The sequence below is a fragment of the Fundulus heteroclitus genome, chromosome 3 (assembly GCF_011125445.2).
Source record: "Fundulus heteroclitus isolate FHET01 chromosome 3, MU-UCD_Fhet_4.1, whole genome shotgun sequence".
NCBI classification, from domain to species: domain Eukaryota; kingdom Metazoa; phylum Chordata; class Actinopteri; order Cyprinodontiformes; family Fundulidae; genus Fundulus; species Fundulus heteroclitus.
The window spans coordinates 12209137-12235020 of record NC_046363.1 but is presented as its reverse complement, the minus strand read 5'-3'; the positions used below and the strand labels follow the sequence as shown (position 1 = coordinate 12235020).

At 43.4% G+C, this 25884-nt stretch overlaps 1 protein-coding gene across 8 annotated transcripts in view; it reads left to right on the top strand.

Annotated features, from left to right (window-relative positions):
- Positions 1-25575, top strand: part of trak1a (trafficking protein, kinesin binding 1a) — a 43657-nt gene extending 18082 nt beyond the window's left edge. For 3 of the 8 annotated variants that reach the window (XM_036130268.1, XM_021314613.2, XM_021314624.2), the window contains 14 exons: positions 7474-7550; positions 10330-10496; positions 10627-10752; positions 10976-11084; positions 12596-12674; positions 12777-12907; positions 12999-13073; positions 14085-14222; positions 14366-14442; positions 14572-14811; positions 14979-15310; positions 18338-18805; positions 19883-19985; positions 21912-25575. In XM_036130268.1, the coding sequence (XP_035986161.1) occupies positions 7500-7550; positions 10330-10496; positions 10627-10752; positions 10976-11084; positions 12596-12674; positions 12777-12907; positions 12999-13073; positions 14085-14222; positions 14366-14442; positions 14572-14811; positions 14979-15310; positions 18338-18805; positions 19883-19985; positions 21912-22968 (3153 nt within the window). In that variant the 5' untranslated portion in view covers positions 7474-7499 and the 3' untranslated portion in view covers positions 22969-25575. Of the gene's footprint in view, positions 1-2525; positions 2988-7473; positions 7551-10329; positions 10497-10626; positions 10753-10975; positions 11085-12595; positions 12675-12776; positions 12908-12998; positions 13074-14084; positions 14223-14365; positions 14443-14571; positions 14812-14978; positions 15311-18337; positions 18806-19882; positions 19986-20226; positions 20325-21911 lie in introns of those variants that run through there. The other 5 variants (XM_012859091.3, XM_012859099.3, XM_021314644.2 and 2 more) reach the window with 4 other exon arrangements.
- Positions 25576-25884: the final 309 nt, after the last annotated feature.

Sequence of the window (25884 nt, the reverse complement as noted above, 5' to 3'; positions counted from 1 at the left end):
CCACAGATTCTCGAGCGGATTCATGTCTGGCCTTTGACTGGACCATTCTGACACAGCGGAGGAAAACTGATGGACCTAAACCGTTCAATTGTAGCACTTCACTGTATGTTTAAGGTTGGTGTTCAGCCCAGTCTCCAATCTTGGGTAATTTCCAATAGGTTCCTTTTCTGCTTTGCCATCCCACCAAAGAGGATGGCAAAGAGCAAAGAGCTTGCTATTCCTATTAAATGCTTGACAAGCTTTCCTGTCCTTGTTAGAGAACAGTATCCCCACAGTCTAATGCTGTCACCACCAGGTTTCACCGAGGGGATATTTATGTAGCTAAACTATCTCCATAAACCATAATAATTCACAAAAACACAGAATAAAGCAGGGGGAGGCTTAAAACTTAACTAGACTTGACTCTCAGGTGCTGAAAAAGCGGGGCTAGTCTTTTACAGCTCCAGCTAAGAACTGATTCCTGCACCAGCCCTGGTTAAGCACTTGAATTTCTTTGGTGAAAAAGCCCTATGTGTGGTTCAAAGTCTGCCACACCCACTAAGACATGACTGTCCACCTAAACTTTGCTGGCAGGGCGAGGACGGCATTTATCAGATACACAGCCGCTAGGCTGAGGGTAGCTGTGCATGTCCTGCAGAGATAGCTCCAGTTGGAACAACTTTTAGTCAGACAAAAAAATAGGTCTTAGAAGGGCAAGAAGAAAGCTGTTTTTGGAAAATAAAAAATGCACAAGAAGTCTCACTTGCACTTTGTCACAAGCCATGTAGGGGACAAGCAAACATACAAGAAGGTGCTCTGACCAGATGAGCTAAAAATTAAAATTTTTGGCTTTTATATGAAATGCAATGAGAGGCTTATCAACCTTAACATACCATCTGCAGAGTAAAATGTGGTGGCACATCTTCAGCTTCAGCTTCATGTTCAGTTTTTTTCAGCAGGGATGGGGTTGCTGGTCAGAGTGGATGTGAGGGTGGATGGAAGTGCATCTTTCCGCATGGCAACAACCAATGAGCTACAATGAACTGGCTTAGATCAAAGCATATTTATGGCCCACTTAAAGTCGGACCCAAATCCAATTAACAATCTGGTGCAAATGAATACATATTAATTTAAACTATTTTATACCATGGTCTGGGTGAATACTCGATTCTGATTGGCTGCATGGTGTCTGTTAAGTGTGATAGAACGTCTATAAAAAAAGTTCTGGTCAAATACCCTAATTGTTTTAAATGATTACACTGGCTCAAAAATTAGCTGGCAGAAATTAATGGACTTAGCGGAAGCAACGGTCCAACGCACAACGGAGGACCGTTCACTCCTTTGTGTCGTCCATTAATTTCTGATTTTGGACACGTTGTCTGGCATTATCCCTTACATATTTATATTATTTCAGTCCTTGCAGTTCACAATTCCCAACTGCTTTGTGTTGGTCTGTCATATAAATCAAAATCTCACTAGAATAAAGGTTTTGTCATTGTAGCGTGTCAAAATGGGAGAACATTCAGGGGTTATAATGTCTTCAGCAAGGCAGCGTATGATGCAACATGATGCAGGACGGCTAAAGTTTGTAAAGTTGGCTTTGCAGGGACAGAACTTGACTCCTGCGGTCCTGCTTAATGTTTTATAGCCTGAAGTCGGCTAAAGAGGTTTCCCCCTAACGCTGAGAGGCTTGTGTTCTTGTGGCACTTTAATTGAACTCAGCTAAAGATATCTTTATGTTTCTGCCTGGTGTTTAGTGCAGCCAATGTAAAATGTGCAGGCTATGCTAAAAGGGCTACTTCTGAACAAGACACCAAGGGCATCAAACGACAAGCTAATCAATCGACTATTATTAATGTGTTTAAACAAAACTAATTACTTTAGATGTAGATTTGAGTGGCTACGTCGTGAGTGTGCACCGTGGGAGGTCAGAAGTGTGTCCTTCTCATCAAACTGGAAGGACCAGACTGAGGGACAGTTTCTATTGTCTGCCTGAACCTGTTCTGCGGTAAACAAAAACAAGGCCTTATGACACAGTCTGAAAGGAATGCATGCTTTTTGGACGTAGAACTACTGCGTATTATCAGGCCACAGGGAGACAGAAAAATATTTATCAGAGTCTGACTTGATAACGGCGTGCGTTGAATGCCTGTAAGCGTTCACCTGTGGGCGCTTTGCATGTGTGGCCACACCCTGGAAACAGGTGGCTGTCACTGTTTGCTCAGCTTGAGTGTCGCCATAGAGGCCGGGCAGGACTGTACCAAGGTGTTATCACCTGGGAGGGGTTGTGAAATGACTTATCTTCCTTTCCACCATCAGTTGCCAGCGTCTCTCCGGCGTTTAAATAAAGAAATTCTCAGCTATACAGATGCGGATTACAGGGTTATGAATCGAGTTCTTTAATCCCTTCGTCTGTTGCGTTAATCTGTTTTAACCCAGTTTTCTAACTTCATACATGAGGCTCTCAGGGAACAAAGGGGTGTGCCTCTCCGCCCCGTGTCTGTGCTGAAGTAGAGCAGGCCGCAGACTGACCAGTCAGAGAGGAGAGGAGGAGGAGCTGAGCTGGTCTGGGAGTCTCACCCACCTGCGTTAGGGGACAGCTGATAGTCACACAGCCGATCCAACCTGAAGCTGACTCTCCTGTCAGAGAGCCATGCACTCTGCCAGGGAGAAACGGACTTTCACCCCTCCCGGCACGCGCCCACAGCAATGCACCTGGCACCGGTAGGGGACATGGCTTCGCCTCTGAGGACGTCGTGGTTCACTGGTCGGCTGTAGCGCCAGGAGGCGAAGGATGGCCCTCTGCGTGTCCGGCCAAGAGGACGCGGCGGAGTTCTCCCACCTGCAGGATCGGGATGAGGAATATGTTTGCTTGCCCATTCACGAAAGCACGAAGCAGGAGGAAGGGGAAGAAGACGAGGGAGAGGCGAAACCTGCCTTCTTCTCCGGGGATGGAAGATGCAAATGGGATGGGGAGAATGAGGAGGAGCAGCAGATCCTTTGCGAAGGTAGTTGCTGGTTCTTCCGGGGATGTTCTACTAATCTGTAAAGTCCGTATGATCATCAGAAGTCTTCGTTCCTCGTTTTAGTTAGTTTACACTCTAGCTTTGCTTCTCTGGAGGGAATCTCGTGTCCATCCTGCAGGTGCAGTGCTTCCTGTTTGTTTGTTTTTGTCTCACTGTAGAGTCTACAGTGTAGACCATGCTTCATTCCCCTCCTGAATGACATGTTAGACTCATTACGTTTGTGGCTAAGATGAATGTTAACCCAGATGCAGTCATGAAATAATGTATAATATGACTTCATTGTGTGTTGCATGTTTACATTTCTAACAGACTGTTGCTGGGGGAGTGAATCATTAAAACGACTGCTCCTTCCTGTGTGGCTCCTTAGCGTTTGCCTCTCTGTACCTGAAGCTCCTCAGTCGCTGGCCTCATCTGTAACTCCAGACTTAATCAGCCTTCTTGCAAACTACACCTACAGAAAACGTTATATGAAAATAAAATAATTGCATCCCTTTTAGTTAGAGATGCACCAATCCATCGACCAGGGATCACAATTGGGACAGATTTTTTAATCAGTAATCTGCAGGTCAAATATAAGTAGTTTTTTCCCCTCTTTATTCTTAAAATGTTCTTTAACTAAGACCTCTGCCCACAATTCATCAAGCAACACCATATACCTTTGATACATTCTTCTGAGTTTGATAAAAACCACAGAACCGCTAGGGGACACATGCTTTGATGTATCGATGAGGAGATTTTCCTTTTGTTTTGATCCGTTTTAAAAATCTTACCTTTTTGTCAAGGAACCTGCAGCACATTTCATGTGTCTTCAGAAAATAATTTGGACTGGGATAAAACCGCAGTGGGCAAATAAGGTTGCAAAGGAAACGAGAAACTGTCAGGAAAACAAGTCTTTTCCTTTCTAATGTAAATATGGGTTAGCAAAAGCAGCTTACTTAGGCCTTTCTGTTGTTGAAGAGTACTTGACTTTGATGCTGCTCTAGTAGACTTTTAGAAACTGCAGAGCCAGATTTTAACCCAGATCCAATAAGGAAATGATTTTTTAGTGAAATGCCACTGAGTTGGGTGTCACCGGTCCTAACAGGCGCTGTTCAGGGCATTGATTAAAAGAAGCAGAGCCCCTTCCTGGTAGTCCCTTAGAGTCGCCCTGTGGTTCAGTGCTGTTCACTGGTGGGTTGTGTATCTGTGGCTCAGTCAGCCGTATTGAAAATCCCACAAACAGAACACCTGCTAATAGGATCAGCTGATGGGTTAATAACTATTATGATATCATAACTCACACTTGCCTGGTAAACCTTTTATTACCCCTCATGGCTGAACGAGACAGAATGTGTCTTCTGTCCTTCCCATTAAAGAAGTGATGGATAGAGCGGATGGATCCGTCTTAAATGACCTGCTCTTTGTTACGTTACATCTCCTTTTACCTAATCCAAGTCACAGTCACCCTCTCCAACATGCCTCTCTGCCTTCTTATTGTCTCCGGAGCTAAATCATCACTCAAAGGTTAATCAGTAAGGTATCCATATTTCCTCTTGGCATGGAAGCCTTTGTGCATTAAACCATCTTCCTGTATTTTTACCTTAGTCATTTGACCTGGGAGGAGTGTGACCATGGAAATCAGCCAGCATGTTCAGCACGTAGACAAATATAAGGAATGGCAGGTAAACAGGTTGCACCCTGTCCTGCCACGCTTCCTCGCCAGATAGTAAATGGAGACAAATGTTGTGGTTTGGCCAGCATGTGGGTGTACCTGAGGGTAAATGTGTATTGCAGAGCGCGCTCTTTTTGTTTCTATTCATCCTCTGGCTTATTTGTCGCTGCTTCTGGATCAAAGTTTCCGTCTAACTTTGTTTTTATGATGATTTATTAGCCTAAGGTCTGTTCTCTGTGACGATTGGCATTAAAGCTGCATCATGGCCGGTCAGGAGAGATGCACCAATTGTTACAGAATCACTCCTCAGGAATGTCTCTCCGGTTTCAGATATCCTGTTTCTGTGAAGCTTTGGCTTCGCTTGTTCCAGTTTTGGTCGATCTTTAGATTTCTCTTTAAGAACCACAATGAGAAGATGGAACAGCATTCACAATATTTGCTCTAGTCTTGTTGCTATGAGCGGTCATTATTAATTGATACTAGGAGGAGAGGTGATACATCATGTGTTTTAGAGCACAATCGCTGTAAAATGCTGTTTTACTAATATTTTTAAACCTTTGCAAGGTGATTATGGAGTTGATTCTTTAAAGCTGGCTCTAGCATCTTACGTTAGCTGTCGTGATGGCTAAAATGACTAAAGCAGCGGTCTCTGTGTTCCTAAAATAATATAGAACCTTAACCCTGAGTTTCCCAAAAGCCTGCCAACATTTCCAAATCCAGCGTGTTCCACAGCAGAGATTAAAAGCACATATTGTCGATGCGTTATTAAAAAAAATAAGTAAATACAACTTCCTTTTAAAGCTTCTTGCATCTCTGTGCTTCCTCTGACATTATTTTAATCACCTTGCTGATACTGAAAATGGCTAACTTTGAGTGTTCTTGTCCCAGTAACAACTTCCATACTGAGGAGTGCTGCTGCCAGCCTGACCCGGCAGCGCTTACGTTTGTACGGTCCATTCAGTTATGATAAAAAAAGCCCGGTTTGTTGGGCTTTTTCAAATTATTTGTTGGGCTGAATCAAATTATTGCATTACTTCCATCAAGGTTCGTCAGCAATTTATTTAAGACAGGCACGTGGTGGCAGGAAGACAACTAAAACATGCAGCACAGCAGGTCCCGAGGACCGGCATCAAAAGCCACTGCTCTGTAGCATTCATTCATATTAGGGCACCGATGTATAGTAGAGCTTATTTGTTAGTAGGCTGATGGTATTTAACTGAAACAAAGCATAACGAAGATGGTGACAGTGCAAAACTAGTCGAACACGTTGCACTTATCATTCTGGTAATTTTACACTCACTCCGATGCATTTTAGTGAGTAATTAAGTGGTAGACCAACACATTTTGCTGAAGTGGATGAGCAATGGTAAGTGGTTTTAATTAGGGGAAAACAAGAAGTATGGCATTTATATATATTTTTCTCCTTTGCTAAATAGCTGAAGCTCAGTCAAATTGGATGGAGAGCATTCAGTTTTGCAGGTTTTGCCTTAAATTCATGTAAAATCCCTTAAATTCACGTCTGGACTTTGACTGGGCCATTGCTAACACATACAGCTAGAACTGAACTTGAAGGGTTCATCTCCAGGTGTCCGTCATGTAAAAATGAAGTTTGGGTTTATAATATGCTAAACAGAATATGGAAATGGTTTTTAGGGCTATAAATTCTTTTGCTAGGCACTGCATATCTCGTTTCTGGCAGCCATGCAGTTGCAGTACATGTTGATAATAAAATACATGCTTTGCATGAGCCGCCTCTTTTTTTGCATTCTTGGAGGCATCAGAGTTCAGACTGTTTTGTATAACCCTTGTATGACTTTTTGTTCCCTTTCTACTAACGATGGACCTACATGGTATCAGAAGTAATCGATTTTCTGGCTGGTTTATTCATTTATTTCTAGGTTTCCATGATGCTGCGTGTAACTTCCAGTATGAAATAATCATTCAATCTGAAAATGAAGGAACTTTCTAATCGTTCAGCTGAGCAGGGTCGTGTTTTTTCTCTCTGGAGCTGTAATCTGTAGCTTATCTTTTCTGAGTAACTGGTGGGGTAAATGACAGCAGGTTGTATAAATGGGCGATACAGGAGGGTTAATGAATTTTGATGACGCCTGTACTTCTAACTAGAAGTGGTAAGAAGACACTGGGGACAGCTAGGCTTTGTTTACATGCCGGTTATGATGGTGGCAAGTTGAAATCCAGCAAGTGTGAGCTGTTTATTATTCAAAGTTACATCACGTGCGATTTAAAGTCGGCTGAAAGAAATGACAGTACCCGGCCCACTTCTATCTGCCAGGGTAAACAATGGGAACGCCTTTTAATTTGCAGGTCAAGGTCACCATATAATTTAATCAGCAACTCTAATGACATAATGATGATTCTGTTTTCTAATGCACTAAAGGAACATTGTTTTTTTTGGCATTATTTGGGCTCTGAAAGCTTATAGTACCTTGTAAAGGTTTTTTAATTTGGTTTTCTTTCAGGGTTGCATCTCACTTCCCTGTCCCTGCCGAGGAAAGCTTTTCACAACAGCTGTTGCAGGACTTTGCAATAAAGTGCATTCAAGTTTCCGGTTGTAACGGGGACAAAACGTGCAAAAGTTCCAGGGGTTTGCAGATTTGTGCAAGGCTCTTTGTACAAGCGGGGATTAATGAGTGGACCTCTGTATCATTTTTTTAATCAGAGGCAAAAATTCAGACGGTTATGCTTTTAATGCACGCTTTAATTTGTGAATCTCTGAGTGAATTGAATTGTTTGTTAATCTGCCTGTGGGTATTTAGCCCTTAAAACGTCCTGTCCTCTTTGTGTCTCCCGCCGTAGTGTTGTGTGCAGACAGAGTTGGCCAGATGACGAAGACCTACAGCGACGTCGACGCCGTCACCCGACTGCTGGAAGAGGTCAGTGCGGAAAGCGAAACACATCAAACAGAAGGCGACATTTTTAGGAGGATTTCTAAGCTCTTAAGTGGAAATGTAATAAGTGGTGGTTTAAAACGCAGGATTTTTTTCTGTGGGGTCAAGAGAACAAAGCCGTTAGACCTGTCTCCCAAAGCTGATATTTTAATGGAATTTATTACCTCCTGCTCAGGGACAAAAAAAGAAGATAATCTAGGACATCGGGAGACAAAGGCGTCTGGAAACCGGAGGGTGTCACTATCGAATACAGTTAAAATGCCAGTGAGGTGGGCATGCAGGGCTCCTGTGGACAAAGCTCCGGCTGTGACCATGCCAGTCGCGTCGTGTTCTCCAGTTGCACATGAAACACGGTTATAGCGTGGCGCCTTTGTGTGCTGGACTAATTTTACTGCCAGGGACAAAATAGTTTGTTGTTAGCAGACCCAGACAGGTTCCCAGAGGTGAATAAGCCCTTAATGATTGTGCAGAGTAGAATAATAGCATCTCTTCCTCTGCGCTTATGTGTTTGCTCATGGTTGGAGCGCTGCATTTACTGCCGGCCTTTTGGAAGAACAACGGACCGCCGCGAAACAAAAGGATTTGTGACGGCGGCAGAATAATCGCACAGTGAAACGCTGAGAAAAATGAGGTCTGTTTATTCAACGGGGGGGGGGAGAAAAACCTCTGGTGGAATAACTATTAGCCACACTTTGGACAACCATATTTGACGAATAGCTCAATGCTCAGTCCTCTTCTTTAACTCTTCACTCCCGCGGACGTCTCTTACGCCGTCTTCTCTTCAGCTCACCTCGTGGGCTTTAGGATTTAGGTCCGGGGTCTGAGGTAGCCATGAAAGAAGGTGGGTTTTGTTTCTGCTGAATCATTTGTGTCATGAAATGGATATTTATTTTAGATCATCCTGTAACAACCCATTTTCCGTAAATGTGCGTTCAGACCGAAAGTGATCGAGGCGATTTGGAGCGAGTGATTTACGTATTTGCCCTATGTAAAAGGTGCTTTCAGGAATGAAATTGCGGTCCGCGATGTGAAGTGATGCTAACAACACTATTTGGGCGAAAATGGCAAATAGACCAAAATTTCGCTCGAGCTCAAAAACCAGAACTTTTCAGTCTATTTGCATCGCGTTAAGGCTGCTGATCGTCCATTTATTTAAGCGCTAAAATGTTTTTGATATGTTGCATATTTAGACAGTACAATTAGGCTCTATTTCTATTGAGAAAAGAAATAAGCCTGTATTTTGTGTCCGTGAGTGAGATGAGTCCTTCTACGCCGGCCAGCAGCTCCTTATCCTCGGTCATAGAAAGACTTAAATCCGGCTGGCAGCTGTTTGTGAGCCACAAACATCTGCAGATGGTGGTGGTTGCCTAACCGGGCGCGTCGGTGGAGGATCGGTTAGACCCACAAGAGCAGACGGCTTTATTCGGTTTTCCACATTACGTACAGCGCCGTGACTCGCTTAGTAAAATCCATCTCCATCGCTTCGTGAGTAGAACAGACAAACGCTCCTAATATATGGAGCAGTGAAGCGAGCTGGAGGAAATGGCTGCGTTGATTGTTTGCTAAAGAGTCGAGCGACCAACGGTGGGCGATCCAGATAAAAAAACATCACCTGGATCATGCTTGGTGTGCAGCAGCTTGGTTTTTTATGTAAAATGTCCTGGTTTCTTAAAGACTTCACGAAGCCCAGCAGTGTTCAGCAAACCCCATGTTTCCCTTTGTGGTTATAGGACAGAAAAGGCTTTTTCAGGTTTCACTTCCAGCTGGTTGACGTACAGCAGGGTTTGTTATATAGACTTGGTGACCCCATGATGCCTTTTGCTGCGGTTCTCCAACAGTGGGCTCAGAGGTTGTTTAACCTCCCCGACTTACCTTCTTACTGTTTGCTGACAAGACAAATATTTAAGATACTAGTAGCCAGTAGCTAAAGGAAATGGGCCTCTGAGTCATATTTATAGACCAGGAAAACAGAAAGTCATGGATTATTAATTAGGCTTTATCAAAGAAATCTTTTGTTGCATTTCTTCTTAAAGGAACAAGGTTACGACCCTATCGGTTTTTGTTTAAACCGATTATTAAAAAATAAGTAAGAAAATGAACTGAAATGCAGTCGCTGAGATGATTTATCTGGGGGAAAAATCACGTACAATTACGTGGTAACTGTGATAACTGTATCTAAAGGTATTTTACACAAGTCTTAATGACAATATGACCCACGGCAAATTGATAAATACTTAACGAAGCAGCATTAATATGTTTCTGCTTTGGAGTCAATGCCAACAAAGTCATAGTTTCTTACAACATCCTAGGACATTTTCCGCCTCATTAAACAACAAACACAACCAAATATAATGCTGGCGAGGACAGCCTGAATGCTGGGTCCTTCTATAATTGGCTAATATAATAATTTGAATCTTATTAATGTTATATTCATGTTTTCTCCTCTTTTAGATGGATATATTACTCCTCGGATGTGTATTCTGCTTTAATTTTTCTTTTACATGACTAGTTATTTTCTTCTAAGAACTGCATGACCAAATTCTTCTTCTTTTGAATAAAACACATACCTGTTGTAGTTTGTGAGGCTAATAGTAACATCTGGGGTAACATGTAGCTGTTAAGTCGTTGTTTCATTGGTATAACAGCTGACTTTGGTTGTTGATTCTTTCTAGAAATATGTGTATGTGTAATATCAGATTATTTCCAGTGTCTTAATGGACAGGGCTTGTGTTGATTTGCTAACGCAGTGTTTTTGTCTGAGCAGAAGGAGCGGGACCTGGAGTTGGCAGCTCGCATCGGACAGTCGCTGCTGAAGAAGAACAAGGCCCTCAGCGACAGGAACGAACTGCTGGAGGAGCAAGTGGAGCACATACGAGAGGAGGTACGTTCCCTGGAGGATATGACGTCTTCTGTAATCTCATGGGTTCAAAGGTGTGGCTGCTGTTTCTTTAAAAAAAAAAAAAAAATCCTTTATTTAATCCTTCCAGGTGCTTGGACATGTTGTGAACAAAATTCTCCAAATCAGCTCTTTCATTTTTCCTTTCAATGTCCCTTTGTTCAGCGTTTTTCTACATGTGCACATCCAGGTGTCTCAGCTCCGCCACGACCTCTCCATGAAAGATGAGCTCCTGCAGTTCTACACCAACGCTGCTGAGGAGAGCGAGGGGGAGTCCACCACCTCCACGCCGTAAGCCTCCTTTTACTCCCACGCCTGCTTCTGGGTCGCGTACGCCGGCATTCAGCCGCTGGACTTACCTTTAGCCCAGACGCATGCGCCTAGAGATCGGGTCGGCTTTGACATGAATTGGTTGTTTCATCGTAAAAACGACGAGGCTTTTCATTAGAGTGTTTATGTTGGGCTATTTAAATATAAGGGAACTGATAAAGACAAAACATGGGCGTGTCCACAGGGTACGTCTGAGTGAGCCTAATGTGTCGACCCCAACTTTGTTTCCGCTGGACTCCCTGCAGAAGAAACTCAAAGACCTGGAAGAGGAAAACCAGTCGCTGCGATCCGTGGTACGTAGAAACACAAGCTGCTCAGTTTTACGTACAACATGTGGTGGAACATCGCTCTCTAGCTCACACTTACTGTAGCCGTCAGCGAGGTCCTGATGCGTTTCTGGCCAGATATTTGACCTCTTTATTTCATTTAAATAGTTTGGTTTTCTGACAGCGACGTGTCTTTTAAGCATATTTCACACTTCCATACCAAAACCAGTTTTGAGGATTGTTTTCATGTCATTGTCACCGTTAAAACACCCGTGTGCAAATTTCAGCCATCCAAGTTCAACTTATAGAGGTTTGAGGTCCGTTCCTCTAATTTATTGCTCTGCACACTTTGTGCAATGCACCAATTTAATTTTCATATTAAGCCTGTGTTTTACCAGGCGAGGATTTGTTTAGATGGCAAGAGCGTCCTGGGGAAGACGGACAGCAGGACAAAAGATTTTTTCAGCCGTAAAACATTTGATATTCACGATCCAGATGGTCCGACCATAAAATCTAAAAAAGTAAAGGATCCTAAAATTTAGCAAAAGCGCCTCCAAGCAGAAGGTTCTAAGTTTTTAGGAGGAGATGTAAAAATGTCTGTTAGCCAGCTATGGAGGATCTAAGGAGTTTTGTAGTTTATTCCAGCAGCATAAAGCTGTCCCCACCGTGCATTGTAGTTGGCAAAGTGCGTTTAGCTATGAAAGCCTCAGCTTGACTTTTATAAACATTTTTGGCTCTCTGGCCAGATTGCTCAGACTGCATAAGGGCAATCAAGCATAGGTTTGGGAGCACGGTGCCTTCATTGGTGAAACGCCTCTCAGGCCATGGTGGAGCATGACTGGCTTTACTGCCAGTCGTTTCTTCGAAGAAGAGATGGAGAGAGAGCTAGCCTTCCTGGGTAGGGAGGAGACAAGAGCAGCTTCCAGTTTTATGATGAACTTGGTTCTCGCTGCTTCCTGCTTTATTGAACATCCTAACCAATTTTGTTTTCCTCTGAGGGGGACAATTTGGGTCATATGGTTGAAATGTGGTAACATTTAAAAGGAAGCAGGCCATTTTACATCAATTGCTTTCGAATAATAAAGGTTTTTAAAGTATTCAGTCAGAGTTATGACAGAAACATGAGGGCGTGTGGCTTTGGTGCATCATGCTAAGGGACATTTAGTCGAATATTAGTGTGATGTGGGAATATATTTATTGAACCGGCCTAGATTTGAGGGGAGAAAGAACACAATAAATTCATACTTGTGCACTAAATGTATCTTATTAAAATGATGCACGTTGTTGTTTGTATGATAATTGGGGAAAAATGGTTTAAATGTATTATTAAAAGCCCCAAATCAGTGATATTCAAGCCCACAATGACTGGAAATAAAACTTTACCACTGGAATGATGACGTGGTTTCCACCATGAATAAGTCTCCATTAAACGGGAATCTGATCATCCTTCTTCTATATGCTGAATGCCGAGTCTTTTCTGTAAAGACAATTGCAAAAATAAAGCTGTCGACCACAGCGTTAATTTTTCATCATCACAGGCTAGTCACTTGGAGACTGAAACGATCTCGTATGAGGAGAAAGAGCAGCAGCTCGTCAACGACTGTGTCAAAGAACTGCGTGAGTATCTGATCTCGTTTGTTCTTACTTCCATCTCACTAATCTCTTAATCTGTCGTTAAAGTTTCAATGACAGTAAGCGGGCAGCCTTTTCCCCCCCCAGGTGCTGCCAACCTGCAGATCTCCTCTCTGGCCGAAGAACTGGCCAGGAAGAGCGAGGATGCTTCAAGACAGCAGGAGGAGATCACGCACCTCCTCTCTCAGATTGTAGACCTGCAGAAGAAGGCGAAGCTCGTACGACAGCTTTGAGCTAACGGCAAATATCACATTTAAACACATCAGGTGGAGAATTCCTGCCAACCGTGTCTTTCCTTGGTGTTTGCAGTATGCAGTGGAGAATGAAGAGCTGACGCAGCACCTGGGTGCAGCCAAGGACGCCCAGAGACAGCTCACTGCTGAGGTAAGCAGCAAACTATCATCACCTGACTGCATATGACAGCCAAGAGTATTATAACACATTTTTATGTATTTACTTATATATGACAAAGTGAGGGTCTTCTGGTGTTATCCTCTACCTCTGGGGACCTTATGGGGACCAAAATATGATCCTAATGCGGGCGGGCTCCCGTTTTTAATGTTACACTGCAAAAATAGAACTCAAAATAAGAAATTACTTCTTGAAATTAGATAATTTTTCCTTGATTTGTGTAGGTTAATAAGATTATTTGCCAATGGAATAGGATTTTTTCACTTAAAATAGGCACAATTCATCTCCATCATCTTATTTCAAGTGAAGTATATCTAATTATCTTATTTTAGGGGTAAACATACTAATTCCATTGGCAAATAATCTTATTTACCTGCTCAAATCAAGGACGAATACATTCATTTCAAGAAAATGTTACTTATTTTTAGTTCTCTTTTTGCAGTGTAGGGGTTAGAGATAAGATGTTTATTAAGTTTAGTTTAATTTTTGGGGTTTATTGATAATAGGGGTGGATAACATGGGTAATGGAGGGAATAATCTTTGTTTATATTCCTGACAGATTTGGATTGAAAGGTTATTTCTGATAGGAATTAAGATATTTCTCTCTCAAAATGGAATAAAACAATGTGAGATGACTACGATTTTGTAAAAAAAAACAATTTATCTGTTTTAATCTACATTTTATTAAAAAACAGTTTGTAATAAATCATCTATACACTTTTCAACAACATATTTAGATGGAACAAAATATATAAACAGTGTCTAAACAGGTTCAGAGACGTTTAGACTAAATTGGGTGGATATTTGGTTTAAAGTGTTTTGTTTTTTTAGTGTGTACAACTGATTTGAACTGTTTTTAAGTCTGAGGTCTAGAAGTGATCCTGTTGTAGCAAACACTGGCATTTATGAAAAAGAAGCTAAAATAAAGCGGTCAACCCCGCTTCGTGTTTTTCATTTGGGTCTGCCTTCTTCTTCCTTGTTCAGTTGCGGGAGCTGCAGGATAAGTATGCAGAGTGCATGGAGATCCTCCATGAAGCTCAGGAGGAGCTGAAGAACCTGAGGAACAAAACTCTACCTCTCAGCACCCCGAGGCGTTTCCATACCCTGGGCTTGTTCCCCATGGTCAGAGCATGAGCCGTCACACCTTTGTGCCACTTTACCGTTGGCAGAGCGCTTTATTGTCTCACAGACTGTCATCTCCACGGCTGATTCTCGGTCCTGACACCGCAGCGACAGAATAAACGGTTAAAATATTCTCTTCTCAGGACTCCCTCGCAGCAGAAATAGAGGGCACCATGAGAAAAGAGCTACAGATGGACGATCCAGACGTGGAAGAGCAAAGGTGCCTCCAGTTTTACTGTTTAACCTTCAGTGACTTGCTCCTGCATCAGAATTTAGATTTAACACATGATCTCCATGTTAATGTGACCGTGGCCGGTGTTTTTTTTTATTTTTATTTTTTTTAACCCAGACTACACCCGAAGCGAGTTTTCCAGACGGTGAAGAACCTCAACCTGATGCGTCAGCAGCGCTCCTCCGCAGCTCCTTCCCCTCTGAACATCCCGGGCTCCAACCAGAACTCCTGCTTCACCTCGGGCCGCTCCAGCAGGGTGGGCACGCCTCGCTCCAACTCCATCTACGGCAGTGAAACGGGAAGTGGACTCATCTTGGACAACAGGACCGGCAGTATCCTGGAGGGTCCAGATGATGGGTGCGGGCATTTTTTTAATCTTCAGTCAAGCAGAAATCTAACTTGGACTTAAAAAAAATCTCCCTTTTTTTTTTTAGCAAAAATAGCAAAAACATTACTGATCTTGGCCACAGCCTGATGGCAAAGGGAACCTTAGAGAGTTTATTTCCTTGTCTCCCTATGCTCAGGTCGGAAGACTCCAACAAGCGGCCCCCTGGTACTCCTGGGACCCCGGGCAGCAGGGACCTGGAGGCAGCCCTGCATCGCCTCTCCCTGCGGCGGGACAACTACCTCTCAGAAAAACGTTTCTTCGAGGAAGAGAGGGAGAGAAAGCTAGCCTACCTGGGGAAGGAGGAGGAGGAGAAAGGAGGGGTCGAAGGCAGCGGAGGCCCAGGGACCCCAACGGAGAGCCTTCTGTCGTTCTGCTCGCATCCCTCCTTAGGAAGCGTCTGGTCGGGATACTCGATCACAGCCAGGTCATACCTGCCCGACAAGCTGCAGATTGTAAAGCCGCTAGAAGGTGATTATTATTTTCAGAACCGCAAACCCACCGGTCCTCCTTATACGGATAAAGAAAAGGAAAATCTTACTTTTCAGAAAGTCTTCCTGATTGCTACTGAAAACTTAAAGAAGGAAGAGCATCAGGACTACAGCTTTGTTTTTCTAAACGGTCCAGACAATGAGATGCGAATCGGTCCGACCCAACCCGCGAATCAGCACCAGAGTCAGTGTTTAATTTTTCAGAACCAGAGTCATCCACAGATCTTCCCAAGTGCTGCGCCGAACGTTAGCGAGCAGCGCAGAAGCTCCAGCCTGTCGGAGCTTCGCGGCCTGCGGGGTTTCCAGCCTCCCCTCAGAGCTCCTGTGGCTCTGGGCAGAGGCCTGCTGAGGGCCCTGAGACAAGAGGAGGGTAGTTTAAACCTTCAGCACTCCTTTTACTTCAGGCACACACAGCCACGCTGCTGGTTCGAAGTATAGACACCATAAGGCACGCTGTCTGCACTGCGACGCTGCATCTCTTTTAAAAGTAGTACTTTACCGTCACATGGTCTGTATGCTTTTAAAAGGAAAAATACCTTTTGCCCTTAGGCACGACTGTTTAAGTCTCATATTCTGCACAACAGGCCTTATTGGTTAGGCTTGATTGACAGGATGTACATAAACCTATGTTTTCATTACTTGCTTTGAAAAAGGTTGGAGCCCAGTTAAGTGCAGAGAAGCTGTCACATCAGTGTCTGTAGTGAAAATGTATTTTACCTCCATGTTTAACAGCCTTACACCTGATAGTTTTAGACTTCAGTTCAGGTAGAAGTAACGTTTTAATGCATGAACCCGCTGAAGGAGGATTGATTTGATTCTTTATTTTTTTCCTCCACCTAGTGTTCAGAAATGGAATTACAGACTTGGACAAATGAAATAAACACAACTAATTACCACTATCTTATATTTAAAATCGTATAAATTGTAGAAATGAAGATATGGTAGCCTCAACTATAGAAGGACGACTTTTTTTTTTCTTTTGCCTTGTACAGGCATCATATGTGTATAGAAATTCAGTGTTTTTATAGTTGGGTTGAATACAGTAAACAATATACAGAGTTTTGTAAAAGTATTCACACTTCATGAATGTTTTTCAGATTTTGTCACTTTACAGCCACAAACTTCGATGAATGTTCTTGTATTTCCAGTGTGAATCAATTGTGAGGTGGGAGGAAAATTATCTTGTTTTTTTTTTTTAGAAATCTGAAACCTTGAATTTTCTTTACTCGGCTACCCTGAAATAAAATGCAGTGCAGTGAAGTGCCTTCAAAAGTTACCGGGTTATTCAATAGTTTGTAATTGAATTTGAACACAAGTGCAGCTGTTCTGTTAGAGGCTAACCTGAGATGAAAACCTGTGGAGGAGCTGTAGAGATCTACAACTCAGGTGGCAGATTTCAGGTTTTGTTGCTATGGTAAATTTTAGTTTTACACTCCAGAAATCCAGCCTGTATGGAAGACTAGTAATAAGAAAGCCACAAGAGGTCTTGTTTCAAAAAAGGGCCAAACTGGTAGAAAATGTGTCACAGTCTGCAAAGGACATGCAGTCTGAGCTCCAATTAAATGGTTCAGATTTAGATATGTTCGGTCAGATTTTAGAACAAAATGCAGCCAACGCTTTTGAGGTTCACCGTCATCCAACCAGCTGGATTGAGCTTTAGATATTTTGCAGAGACAAACAGGCAACAAAAATCTCTAGATGTGGAAAGCTGGTAGAAACCAAGTTAAAACTGGTTCCTGAAGGTATCACCGACACAGGGACAAACTGCAGATCAAGGCACATTTCAGATTTTTACTTTAAATTATTATTATTTTTATTTAATTTCCTGTTTTCTCCACATTTCTGTCTATCACAAAAAATCCCAATAAAGTACATATTTATTATTATTATTGAACCTTCAGTTTTACAGGTAGTCTCTATTAAATCACGGGTTGTCATTTACGAGACAGACGTAAATTGGTCACAGGCATTGAAGTGTACCGTTGTAACGTAAAACATGAAGACGTTCAAGCGTTAACACTGTTTCAAGCCACTGTAGGGTTGTTACTGCTCTCTATTGTTGTTTTTTTATAATCATAATTACTTGCATGACGTCTGTCCTCTGAATCATCCCATTTACACATTTGTTTTTTCAGTCCCAAGACTTTTGATTGTCACTGCATCTTTTATTCATGCTTTCTTTATTATCAAATCCATTTGTTCTGCTGTTACTTCTCTCCACTTCTGTCACTTTTTAACCCTTCCTATTGCTTTACTTTAATCTTTTTATTTTCCCTCTGTTCAAATTCTGTTTTGTCTGTAAACAACTCCCTTAATAAAGTCTAATGTTCTCATCTTCCGTTTTTTTTTTAATATCCTTGTGTTTTGTTTTAATGCGCTGACACGTCCTCACATTTCACACGAAAAGAAACCATTTAATAACAAAATAACACGAACCACCAAGCAGAAGATCTCGTGTTGCATAGACACTTTGCTTCCTTTGCTATCCTACCATCAGTATGTGTTGGGAGGCTCTAATTGTGCTTCATAAAGAAGAAATGCGTTGGTAATCCAGGAGGACAACACGGTGATTTGTAGTATGTTCCAGTATGGACGCGTTTTAATGCTCTTTTAGGCGGCTGGACCAGGGAAACGGCCTTTTCTTGTGTGAAATAACACGCGTGACACAGATTTGGTTCAGGGGAACATGGTGCTGAAGTGAAGGACGGCCAACTCTAAGGAACTGATCTGATAAAGGCTTAATGGGTTGATTACTTCTTGCATTGTCACATGTTGGCGTGCATCCTCAGGCCGTTCCATCGTTGCTCATCTCGGACCTAAAAGCTTTGCTAAGGATTTGCACCAATGCCTCATTTTAATCTCTGCTGTCAGATTACCATTTTAATAGGCTTTAAATCCGCAGCTTATTATACCGTGTGCAGGAATCTTCCGGTATCTTCTGGATGGCTAAAGCATCTTTAACACGCCTGTCGCTAACGTGAGGTCTTCCTTTTTTGTCCTGCTGCAGGTTCCGCTACCCTCCACGCGTGGCAGCAGCTGGCTCAACCCCACATGGGGGCTCTGCTGGATCATCGGCCGGGCGTGGTCACGAAGGGCTTCCGCACTTTGGAGCAGGACCGGGAGCAGGAGGAGAGCTGGCAGCTGGACCAGCCGGAGGAGGATGAGGTGTCGTGTGACTCCTTCGCCGGCTTGTCAGGGGAGGGCTCCGCTCCAGCAGGCCCGCTTCGTCCCACGTCTGCCGGCCCCGTCTCCGTCTGCTGTAACGGAGCGGGCGAAATCAAGGGCAGCAGCAAGTCGGAAGGACTGAATGGAGCGATTTGTGGCCTTAGAGAGGCAGCGGACGGATGGGACGGGCACGTTGCAAGCAGGCCTCGTCCCCTTTCCTGCTCGTCCCCGTCCTCTCCCGTTCCCTCGTGTTCAGAGAGCAGCAAGGAGCGCCAGGGCCCGCCGCCCGCCACTGTGGACCGCATTCCTGGTGAGGGTGCGCTTTAGCTGGAACACCCCCTCAAAAAATAAAGCCCTTATTTGAGATCTGGAGCATGGGGAGAAAGGAAGGAACGGGGGAAGGAAGACGGGTGGGGGAGGGGGTCTCACTGGACATTTCACAGCCGTGAAGCGAACAACCCGTCCTGCATGTTCACACTCAGGTTCACGCATCCCAGGAGAAGGGCCTAACCCACGCAGCCGTCCAGCTCCATCCAGACAGAGTACCTTTTTTTTTTTTTTTTTGTTTTTTTTTTCTTTATCCTTCTCAGTTCCTCCTTCTGCCTCCGCCACACTTTGCTCTTCTTTAATCACACTTCCACCATGCTTTGCTAGTTTCTGAAACCGACACCTCTGCAGTCACAAAATGTGACTAAGTACATAAAAAAAATAAAACGATTGGAAACAACTGACGCATAAGTGCAGCCGGTAATGCAGAGATAGAGAAGTGTCGTTCCTGCGTCCGGCCCGCTCGTGTGCGCGCGTACCGCCAGCATCAGGTGATCCTGAGCGCAGCTGTCGGCGTCACATGATGAACGCATGCTTTCCTGAGCTAATTCAGAGGCTCCGGTGCAGGGTCACCTCTAAGCGCACACTCGCACCAAAGGTCTTCCTCTTGCTGATCTAAGCCCCAGCATGTCGGGTGCAGAACAAAGCTAATGTTCACATGAGGCTGAGACTGATTTCATAGTAAAAAGTGTTCATTTCATCTCATCCTTCTGTCGGTTTCCTTCATTTCCTGTCCTTGCTTCAACCTAATCAGGGTTCAGAGGGAAGCTTTTATTTCTCCTTTAATTTCTTTTGATTTAATCTGGATGTAGCAGGTCTCTTTTAAAGATCATCCTTATGAATATAATTAAATGTAAGGTTTTCATGATGAATAGAAACAATGGGGCTAATTAAACCTGTGCTTTTGCTTGGGGCCCTAAACTATGACTGTGATCTATTTTCCCCCTTCTTTAAAACCTTTTTTCCTTTTTTTTTTTTTTTTTTTTTTTACAGTGTATGTTTTTGGTGCATTTTGCATCATAACTAACTGTGTTATTTGTTCTCCTACAATTTGCTTTAGTCCATTTCCCAGGGAAATGTATGTCCCACACCAGCTCCACCTACACCTTCACCACCTGCAGGATCCTCCACCCGTCTGATCAGCTGACCTCCGTGTCCCCCAGGTAACACAGCACCTGCATATCAGTCAACCGTTTTCATGTATTTTTGTTTTCCGTTTTGCCTTTCTCTAATAGAAATGAAATTGAAGTTGGTTTCCCTGGACACACTGTAGCAACTCTTACCTGTGTGTTGTATTTCTGGATGAAACGTCTGGTTACTTTTCCTTTCAAAGCGCATTTTGGCGTCACAGGAGGCCGCTCGCTCACGGGTGTTTCTGTCACTGCTGTGCGATTGGCTTGACAGGTCATGTGACGAGGAGGACGAGCCGGAGTTGTGTCAGATTGCTCTTGTGGCAGAATTAGAGCAGACCCATTGAAAGCACCTTTTCAGTGTGCAGATGGGTGAGAACGTGCATGGTTGTGCATATGCGACGCCTTTGTTTGGGTGTGTTTGAACCTGAGTAACGTCAGGGTTTACCTGCAAGTCTCCTCCTTAACCCGTTCTGTGGAAGCATCTATTTGAGGTGGAAACTGACAATGCTTAAATAACCAACTTAATAAAAACAATGCTTAGGGCTATAAAACCTTATTAGGACTTTAGCAGCGACCCCAGCTTGTCGGTACATCTACAACAACAAAAAGACTGCAGGTCCTAACTAAATCTAACTTTCCTGCACGTCTTCTAACCTTTTGGAGCAGAAAGTTAAAAGATTCAGTTTTGACGCAGCGAGGAAGCATCCAACCCGCCTGCCCCGACTCTATTCTGAATAGTTTTAGACAGATATTTCATCTGGGTTTTTAACAAGTCATTTGACCGCTGGGGGTTTGAAGTTGCTGCAAGAAAAAGCCGAAATGCCTCGGCCTCACCAGAAGGGGGCGGTAATGTCTGCATGAAAGACAGCTCAAATTTCAAAGGAAGATGATTGAAGCCATGCTGAGCAAAAGATTACCCTAAACAGGGGTGTCCAGAGTGTGGCCTGGGGGCCATTTACGGCACCTGGACTGATGAGTGAGGATTGTATTACTCAACAAAAGCCTCGGTGTCTATAGCCTTACTTGAATTCTGAGATTTCCATAAAAAGCTGCCAGAATTTCTAAATCCTCTAAACGTCCCAGGACAGATGGAGCTTAAATGCTGAAAAGGAAAAAATCAGAGCAACAACTTTGCTCCTTTCAGCATTTCTGTTATCTAAGGTCTAATGATAATAGTCTAATAATTAATTTTTTTCCATGTAACAGGCTACCAACCAGCATCTATTGGTCATTACATTGACTGATGACACCAAAGTTTAATTCTCTCAGGGTTTAGATTCACATTCTCTAGTCACTCATAGATGTATCTTATGTACTTGTTTGCCTTTATGTGTTGGCATGTTTGTTTGTTTTTTTTACGTCAGACTTATGCAGGGAGTCTGAATGGTTCAGATACTTTTGACCATTACTTTCTGTATTTTAACCAAAAGAGCTGTTGGATGTCATGTAACCTGTCTGTTTGCTGAACTAATTCATGTTTTTAAATATTGGGGAAACTATAGGAAACTAAAACCATTTTATTGTGTGAAGTAGACCAATCCTGACAATTATCACTGCATGGAAGCAAAAGGCAAAAAGTGGAAGGAACTATAAAGGAAGTAATTTCATAAATAAATGAAAAGAATTAAAAAAATAGTGAATAAAATATTCAAACAATTTGGATTTTAGTGTTTTGGTTTAAGATTGAAATTAGGATGTTTTAAGAAGCATCTCAGCCTCTCAGTGTGTTTCAGCTTACCCTGCCTATGCGATAACTCAGGATTTCACTGTTGCCACTTTCAGCATCCTGCAGGTGACTGAAACATACTTTAGCTTGTTTTGTTTTTTTAAGCAAATTTGGCTGGAGGTGACAGAATGCTGCTTAGTAATTAGTGATAAATCCAAGTTCATCTGTTTCTGCACTCTCCTGCTGACTGTCTCTTATACCTTCTTCTGCTTTTGTCTCTTCTTCTCCAGCCCTGCCTTAGCCAGCTGTCAAAGCAGCTCTGCCATCGGCACTCCTAGCCACAGCTCCTCTCCTGTACCCTTCTCAGCCCCCCACACGCCCTCCTACACCCCCTGCTGCACCCCGCGCCGCCTCTCCCTTTCCCTCTCCCTCGGCGAGTCCTCCACCAACTTGAGGGACTCCACCAAGACCACCAGCACCTCTCTAGGCCTCGTGCGCCTCCTGCGGGAGCGTGGGATTTCTGCCTCGGTGTACGACCCATGCAGCTGGGACCGAGGGCTGGGTGCCAGCGGCACTTCAACACCCCCGGGAAGAGTGCAGGTGGAGAGGAGCGCGGCCAAGTCCGGGGAGCATGAAGTCCGACAGCTGGTGAAACGGCCGGACACGCTCCTCCTCCAGCCCTCCACCCCTCCTAGCTCGCCCCACCAGGAATCTGCCTCCCCCACCACGGCGCGTCCTGCTTTTCAGTTCAGCCCTTCGACGGAGGATCCGCCGTATTACGACGCCTTCCTCGCTTCCAAACCAGCTCGCACCATTCTGAGGGAAGTGTTGATGGAACTGGAGAAGGAGTACGTCGGCGCGACGGACGAAGACGGCCAGAACGAGGTGACAAACCTCGGACTTGTGGACAAACTGAAGCGTTTCCGAACGCTCTCCCCCGTTTCTGCCTCAGTTTCCTCCGGGAGCGGTCTGTTGGCCCCCTTCAGCTCCAGCGGACTGGGCGGCGGGCTCCCGGGCTTAAACGCAGGACTGAGGAGGAACCGAAGCTATCCGGCCATGGTGGGGGCCAGTATGGCTATGAAAGACCCAGGTGGACCGCCCTGCACACTCATCCCACAGGCGACGCCAGCCTCACATTCACAAGACCCGGCGCCGACGGACGAAACGGGCAAAGTGCAAACACACCCCTCCGTAGTCAGGAAGGCCATCCGCGTACCACAGACTCTACATGCCCTGGAAGCAGCCACACCGCACACAATAATACAGAGACACACCAGGCCAAACAGGGACTCAAAGGGCTCGGCGCCGCAAGACCAACACAGCGAGGGTCAAACTAGGACGTGGTAGGGAAGACTCGGCGTTAGCCCAGAGCTACAGCATTTCACCGCACTGTTCCTGTGCAAACACAAAGCCAAAAATCATACCTTTCTGCACACTGGTACAATTCACCCTCACACCCACTGAAGACCGTTCCTCAGTTCCCCTCACAGCCACTAGTCTGAGAAGCTGGGTGCAGTGTCGGAGTGCTATTTATAAGCAGTGGCGGCTGAAACTGTTACACTGTGTTATATTTAAATGCTGTCTGGCCAGATTAACAACGGAGTATGCTGCCTTCCTTTTGTGTTGTTATCGTACAATGTACTGTATATGCAATATACTGTGTCATATAGTCGATTATTAAAGCCCCAGTCTGGTGTGCGTCCTGACGTGGCTAAATGTTCACCAGCTGTTCTTCTAGTTATTCGTCACGCTTAGAGATGCACCAGTTTCTGATCTCTGAGTTTTAGCAACTTCTCTTGAAGAGCTATTTAGTAACTTTGAACATGGTCTGCTTTGACTCCAGTCCTTGAAAGCCACTGAAGTGGTGTGACACACTTGAATCTAACCTCTCTCTTTGAACACCGCTGCTACTGAAACCAGCCATGTTTAATTCGTCTTCTCTCAGTAACGGGGGTCCACACCGAAGAGTGTTGTCGGCACAAGCTGGTAATGTTTATGCTTGTTATGGTTGCAAAAAAGGGAATGGGTTGCCAAGTTTAAGAACAGCCATTGCTGATTGAGCTGAAAATCCTTGGCTCACGGCCACCAGACAACCTCTTGCCTGGTCTTGCCAAAGACATTAAATATTAGCAATGTCAATCAAATCTAAATGAAGAAATGTTTTTCTTTAAAAAACGCCATGAAGCTGTTTAGGCATCTTTATGAGATCCTAACTGCTTATTATTCCATTTTTCTGCACTGAAGCTAAAAACGTCACATATGGTCTGCAACACCTTTTGAGGCTTTCTAATTTTGTTGTTTAAAAAAATCCAGATTGGGGCTTTAAGAGATCTTCTCGCTGTGACTGAATGTTCTTATGTGCCTAAAACAAACACTCTATTTTATTGAAATATGAGTTTTTTTCAGTAACTGTTTTTTGTTTTCCTTTGGTTTTGCCGTGTGCAATAGAAGTACGTGCAAGGGAGATTATTTGAGCAAATTCAGCGGTTTGCGTCTGATTGCCTGCATGTCTTGTTTCGGATGTATATTTTAACTTTTTGTTTTGAGTCCTAATGAGTTTCAGATTGTATGGGAATAGAGTACGTCTGTTAAAACAATGTAAATGTGTGGGAATCCCAGAATAATTCCCTTTTCTTATTGTGTTTTGCGCGATCTGTCTATATTCATCTAGGCAGTAGATGGAAAAACAATTCTGAACGCAAGAGTTGGAATTAGACAGAAAATATGGACGCAGACTCGGAAATCGGACAAAAAAAACGAGCACAGTAGCTGCAGCATCAGCACGCTACCTGATCTCGCTTTAAAGACCAAAGGTAAAGTCAGTTTGCAGCACATTTAGATTTTTTTATCCGTTCTTTTTCTCAGTTCGGTCCACCTTGCGTCTCCAAGCATATATGGCATTAACTTTGGGTCAGACAGCAGAGAGAAATGCTGGTGAGTCTGAACCTTCATCTCCAGCAGGTTGTTGCTAAAGGGAATCTTTATCAGGATCCTCAGCTTCTGCCGCTACAGTATTGATCAGCTCAGCCTTTAACCTTTGTTCTCCTGTTTAATCCACAGAGCAAAAGCATCCTGAAGAAGTAACAGGAAGTGCTCTTGTGCTCACTGAACTATCCTTTATCCTCCTTTTTTTTTCTAATTTTGCTTGGTTACACCTAAATAAGGCGCAAGTAATACTGAAGCCTATCAAATACGATAAAATGGGATTCCAACAGACATAGCGTTTTAGACTTTTACACACGTTGATATTTAGGTCGTTTTGTTTGTTGAGTTTCGATGTACCTGGACCAAGAAGTTCTAGTTTGAATGGATGGAATATTTAGCTTTTTTTTTTTTTTTTTTGTTCGTCGTTTCGTTAAAACCAAGCAGGTGATATTTGCACATATTTGAGTGAAGGATGTTTCGGATTCTTTTTGTTTTGGTGTACGACTGACATTTGGAATCGCCTCTGCTGGACAAGATAAATACTTGATAGTTTAGAGCAAGTCCTCGCCAACGGTGGCGTTGATTGTTGGCCGTCTACAAGCCCATTTCTACCTTTGACTTCATGGCAGCCGCACGTTTTGTTAAGAAGGAGAAAAATAAACCTGCAGTATCTCAGAAGTGAAGAATGAAGCAGTATGTCGGGATGACTGTGGGTTTCTCATCGTATTCTTTTGTGCCACATCATCTGAATGTAAGTTATTATTCAGCTTGTAGGGCCATTGTACAGAATGATGATTAGAATTGTCTTATTTAGCCATCATTGTAATGTAAATGTATATAACAGACATGTAAAAATTTGAAAATCTAGATACAGTATGTAAAAAAAAAAAAAAAAAAAATGTAATCAAAAAGGTGAGTAGTTTAGGATTATAGGGGAATATGTTCTAAACAGAGACTGATGGGTTCTATTTTATAAAACATGTTAAACTGTCAATAAAATATAAAATAAAGGCTTAATTGTTGTCTTTACACTTTGACTTGATGCTGCACATCTGATTTACAACCTTAAGCGTTATGGGGCTGCAACTGTATACATTTCTAAAGATTTATACCTTTATTATAATATAATAACCTACAATCATGTTATTTCATGTAGCACTAAATGATCATCGTCTTCTTAGACTACAGCTGGACCTCTGCAGCCTCTCCAGTGTTAAAACTATTCAGTCATAAGCAAACCAACCATCCTTTGCAGGACAGCTGTACTTGTTTTGTCTCAGCAGCTGAAATATGACTGATGTAAATTATGCATTAAGTTAAACCAGGGATCTTCCAACC